The 6000-nt window shown below is 36.8% G+C and overlaps 1 protein-coding gene across 1 annotated transcript; it reads left to right on the top strand.

Moving 5' to 3' along the window:
• The first annotated feature begins 1680 nt into the window (after positions 1-1680).
• On the top strand, positions 1681-3465 carry LOC141605887 (F-box/kelch-repeat protein At3g23880-like). Its single transcript, XM_074424807.1, has 2 exons — positions 1681-1768; positions 1848-3465. The coding sequence occupies exon 2, from the start codon at positions 1862-1864 to the stop codon at positions 3008-3010; it is 1149 nt and encodes a 382-aa protein (XP_074280908.1). The 5' UTR covers positions 1681-1768; positions 1848-1861; the 3' UTR covers positions 3011-3465.
• The last annotated feature ends 2535 nt before the right edge of the window (positions 3466-6000 follow it).

Below are 6000 nucleotides of genomic sequence, written 5' to 3'. Positions count from 1 at the left end.
CTCCGACGCTCAAGTCAGTGAACTTATTGTGATTAAGTAGTATGTTGCTTGATGATGTGAATTGTAGAGAGATGAGAGAGATAATACCAATTTAAGTGGTTCTTAGGTTAGATTCTGGATCCCCTTCTCAATGAGAGAGGTGGAGTATTTATAGACTTTCACCTTTTGTCACGTAGTGGCCAAGTGGCCAAGTGGCTAGCAGGTGGAAAGACTGATCTACCCTCGGCCGAGGGACCCATGGCAGCCGAAGGGCCCGATTGACTCCATGCCGAGGGGTCTTGGATATGAGTACGCGGATGTGTCTCCTACCGGTTAGTTAGTTAGCCGAGAGACGGGTGTGGCCGATAGGCCGTCACGGATATCTTTGTTTAAAGTCGTTGACTGGCTGTGGATATCTTTGACCTCGCTCAATATGTTGACTTGGTCAGCGGGTGCAGAATATGCCCCATCAATGCTATTTGTGTTTTGTTATTTAGTTATTAAATGTTAGTTTATTAAATAAAATATGGATTTAAGAATTAGATTATGAAGTGTTTGTGTAATACATAATAAAAGAAAAAGGTGTGAAAAGTCATATGAGTAATGACGTTATGATGAAAGTTGTCAAATGGTATTCAGGGAAAGAAAAAGGGGAACACAGGGGTACCATTTGTAGAAACTTAAAATTAGGGGTACCATGTGTAATCTATCAAAGTTCAAGGCTATCATGAGAAATTTCCAATATTATAATGATATAAGTAATTAAATTTTCATTTAAAAGAGAGAGACATCCGTACCAATAAAACAATAAAGAGGGTATTATTTTTTAATTGTTATTTTACTGCCACGCCATCAAACTTAGCGTCCATTTAATAGCCTTTACATTATGGGGTACCATGGGCAAAAAAATGGAATCTCAAGGATACCATAAGCAGATTCTTAAAAGTAGGGGTAACATGGAAAATCTGACAAAATTAAGAGGTACCGCGGGAAATTTCCGTATCTCAACTATGATAAAAAAAAATGAAGAAAAACAACGACAAATATTAATGAAGAGTACTTGATCATATTATTAAATTTAAATATAACTATTAGATATAATGAGTAGCAATTGTCCGTATTCGATATTCGGGATCTGGTTGAATGTCGAACTAAGTGCAAAAAAGATGGTGTAATTCTGAGTTTGTTATTTGTCCTACATTGAAAAACAATGCAGGTTTGATGATATACTACGGATAAATAGTAGAATTGTCCCACATCAGAAAAATAATCCAAGTTTGGTGAATATATTACTTATAAATAGTAGAATTGTCCCACATCGAAAGATAAGTATAAGGTGGGGTGATTATACGATTATAAATAAGAGTTAACCCACGTATATATTAATCTTGGATTTTTTTTGAAAGAGATATTTTAATAATATGTAAACAAATCATTAGACATAGAATGTAAACATTAAACCCTTATAACATATTTTTTTTTTGCATTATAAATCAGTTAATTACCCCGTTGCAACGCACGGGCATTCAAACTAGTCTTATACTATAAGACGGTCCTATAAGAGAGTTGGTGAATAACATACCCAAATTGACCCGAGTTGAATTATGTTAAACTCGAAAATAACTCAATTGAAATGACTCGGCCCAATTGACCCGTTCAACGAGGTCTAACATAAGTAGATAACTCACTCACATAATAAACCAAAGCCTTCTCTCTTTCGTGTACCACTCGTCACTTGAAAAGAAAAACACATCACAAATACTAGTAGGGTTCCTGCAGCTGCTTTCACGTTTTTACCGGATCATCTTTACCTTTTACATTTATCTACTTAATTTCTAGTTTAGATCTTTAATTTTGTGTGTTTACAGTTGCTATCAGTTTAATGTTTGAGAAAATGGGTGACAAGAAACAAGTAATTGAGCAACAAAGCTACCTCTTTGATGATTTAATATTTCAAGAAATACTCACAAGATTACCCATTAAATCCATTCTTCGATTTAAGTCAGTTTCGAAACAATGGTATTCTTCTCTTTGTTCTTCCGATTTCGCCAATGCCCACCTTATGCGATCCCCCTTTGCTCACCCTTCTGCTCCTGTTAATACCTTGTTTATTAAGTGCCTTAAGAATTGTTACATTTGTTCTTACGATGATGATCAAATTTCTGGTAATTTTGAAGATAATTTGGTCAAACTAGACGTCGAGTTTGGCGTCGAGGGAGATGAACTTGAACTTACAGGATGCTGCAATGGGTTGATTTGTTTAACCCCAAAATCTGGTAAATACTTCATTTTATGGAACCCGGCTTCTCGTAAGCTGCACAAATACGAGTCAGATGGGTATTTAAAGCATTTTGATGAAGCTGATAGAGTTGTTGTAACTTCTGGATTTGGGTATTCATCCTCTGTTGATGACTACAAATATGTTGCAATTTTGACAGTATATCAAGGAAACACGGATAGTGATAATGTTAGTATCTTCTCTGTAAGGGAAAATAGGTGGAGGAAAATTGATTTTGGTAATGATCCCCTCACTCTTTTTAGACACGGAGTGTTTGTTGGTGAAAAATTATATTGGCTAGGTTATAGGAGAGGAGTTGGTAGTTTACTTGTGAGCTTTGATTTAGGGGTTGAGAAGTTTGATGTAGTTAATATCAATTGGCGTGGGTTGGACTTGTTAGGAGTGATGAGAGGGTGTTTGAGCCAGTTTAATTGTAATAACACATTTATTGGCGACCAGTTAATGCACATATTGGAACCTCCTACAATAGTTAAATCTATTGATTTACCAAATGGGTTGAAATTAGACCCATTCTCTCAGATGATCGGGTTTACAAAAGCTGCCAAGTTTTTTATGACGGGGCCATTCAGTTACGATGCAAGGGATTATCAAAGTAGATCGTTGGGCATAGTTGATACATGTACTACACCTATGAAATACACAATGCTTTTGAGGGTAGAGTCGATTGAGATTGCGAGATATGTTCCAAGCCTACTTTCGCCTTTTCCCATTGAGGAGCCTTCAGAGGGATAGATCTAATAATAGTTTCCTTGCTCCTGGGCTTGTTTGAAGTTCTTGAAGCTATGTAGTTTTCTTAGTGACATTATTGTACTTCTTCCGAGTAGTATTGACGAGTACGTCTTTACCTTCGGTCTTATCTTATCCTTTACTTGTACCTGGTCTCTTGTAAGGTTGTTCAACCACAATATATCGGTAAACCAAGCAAAGTATGAGTATTATCAGATATTGCGTAGGATTTGGCAAGTGTTTTTTCATCTTGGAAGGATTCAGTGCTAGCACACATGGATCAGAATTCTTCGATCAAACATTGAACTAATATGTTATGTACTCTTCCTGTAACTTTGGCACAAGCTGATAAAGGTTGCATAGCGGGCTACGTTCCAAGTTTGATCTCGCCAATATGTAATGTACTCTTTCTATAACTTTGGAACATTAGTTTGAAATGTTATGTGACCTTTATTGACCAATTTGGTTTATGGACTCGAGTTTATTTATGGTATTGGTTGTGTTAGTTTATAGCACTTAGCTGTTTGAATTTGAACTTAGTTGAAGTACTTAGTTTCTGGGTTCAAGTGTATCGATGTAGTACCTGGTGCTTATATGGTTTGAAGAGTCGGTTAATATTGCAAGATAGGTTCCAAGCCTGGTTTCATTTATTTCCCATTGAGTATGCTACGGTTAACCTTCATTTATCTTTAGCCATTAAGGAGCTGTCTTAGAGTCTCTAGTTAGTCTCTTGTAAGGCCGTTTTACGCTGTTACTGTGTAAAACGGATTCACAACCATGTAAACTATAACCATTTTTGCTTAACAGATTTTATTTTGAAAAAAGCGGTTGCAGAAGACTTGTGTAAGGCGACCTGACTCAAGAATTTGTGTCAAGTTTAGGCATAGATATGATACTGTTGGATATTTCCATATCTCCTAATAGTTGTGTCATGTGTCATCTGCCCTGTCTTTGCTGTCAGTTTGATAGAGTTAGAGTCAGTCTGCTACTACAGTTCGTCAAACTGTCTGTATTCTGTATATGCAGTTAGCCTTTGATGGTGAATTGTCATTCATTGATGTGTGATGAAGAGGATCGATGTCGTCTATACTCTGTAGCAGTCGACTAAGATTGTCGTAAAGACGACAAAGGAAGACCAAGGAAGATAGTCGTCATGTTCAGTCACTTTAGCTATGGTCCTTGATACTACCATCAATTGGATTGGCATGACTCTTTTACGTATGAGCAGTGAATTATTGCAAATTGTATGCATTAGATGGCCCATACTTTCAGTATCTGATCATTTTAGATGCAAGAAGATTTCATTTTTTCGAGCTTTCGTGTTTGCTATTTGATGGCTGCCAGCAATCAAATCAAATGCCTCATGATGATAATTAGTACTTTATTCGTGTTAAATAGAGTCCATCTTGTGACCTCTGTTTGAAATGTTATGCTACCTATATTGGTCAATGATATGATTTGGTTTATGGGTTCAAGTTTATAAATGGTCTTGGTTGTGTTAGTTTATTGCAATAAATTGTTTGAATGAGAAAATAGTCGGAAGTAGTGACAAACTGACAACTTAGACACGAATCTGCTTTCGGATTATTCAAGGGACTCTCATTTGTTGAGTTTGTGCCCATGGTAGTACTAGAATCTGCTTTCGGAGTATAAATGGTACTCATTTTTTTCATCTTCATATTTCATCTCATTACATATCTGTCAGAATTTACAGTTTTGAGTTTTAATTTTTTTTTTTTTTTTCCGAGTGGGAGTATTACATAAGAAACTATCGTGCTGTGTCTCCCTTTGAGAAGACACCAACAGGGCACAGGCTCATGACAAATGAAGAAGTAATCAACATATTTTCATTTCTACCCGGAAAAAACAGAATGTTAAAGCCTACAAAATTTCCTGCTTCAACACGTTCATCAACAAATACCACAGGGGTTGTAAAACTGCATTACATCCAATCCCCTAATACTCGGGAACTCGGAGAGTTTTCAGGGTACTACTCAGTCTGATGTTATCCTACATACAAAACCAAAAATCGACAGAAAAAGTAATGTATATGTTCAGAAATCCTTGTGTAGAGAAACAGGAGGAAGCCTGCAACTAGCCATGAAGTTACTGCTACAATTTCTCCTCACAGCTAATGAAGAATAAGAACCACCTTTGGATTTCTTAGAAATGGTGGCTTTTGGACTTGTAAGTCTCTCAACATCTAATCCTCCACAATAACTCTTGCAATATTTGATCCTCTTTTTGTAGGGATTCTCTCTTTTTAGAAGGTCTTCTAAGTTCTCTACACTTGCTAGTGATGCAAATGATTGAGTTTTTCCTTGATAATATTTTGAAAGTCCTTTTCTGCATAATTCAAAATATGCAAACTTTGGTTAGTTCAATCCCCAAACATGACATAAATTTATTCAAAATCCCCAACAATTTACCGCAGTGCCTCAAGGGATCCTGTTAATAACGAGATAAGAGGGTTTAAATTTATGTACTCTAACACCATGTTAATCCATACATAGAGGTTGTTTCCGAGTTACCCATACAAGTCATGTTAAGATTTTTTAGAAGTCGATAAGAGGGTTCTAAAGCGAATTTTTAGAAGTCGATATGCATACAACCTTACCAACACATTTTAGTTTTTATACAAAGGAAACTCAAAAGTGTTGTCACCGCTTTACAATTTCACTTTTTGACGTTTCTTTTTTGTGCCAGGCGAGCCTCATGAGCGACTATCTGGAGTCTAGGGACGAGGACAGAGGGAATTTCTTACCGGAGTTCCAGTTTCGTCAGGTCCAGTTTGCTTGGCATAAGCAAACGATCAACGACACTGAGTCTGGCTTGTTCACAATGATGCACATGTTAATGTACGAGGGTGATAGTTTTGGTCATGTTGATCTTGAGAGGAAGGTGAACCGTCGATATTTGGTAATCTAGCTGGCAGCGACGCTTGTCCTAGCTGACATGAACATCATCGGGCAAGGAGTTCTGACCAAGGTCAACGG

This window comes from Silene latifolia, chromosome 10 (genome assembly GCF_048544455.1).
Source record: "Silene latifolia isolate original U9 population chromosome 10, ASM4854445v1, whole genome shotgun sequence".
In the NCBI taxonomy this organism is placed as follows: Eukaryota; Viridiplantae; Streptophyta; class Magnoliopsida; order Caryophyllales; family Caryophyllaceae; genus Silene; species Silene latifolia.
The sequence above is the reverse complement of the archived record's forward strand: the minus strand, read 5'-3'. Positions and strand labels throughout refer to the sequence as shown.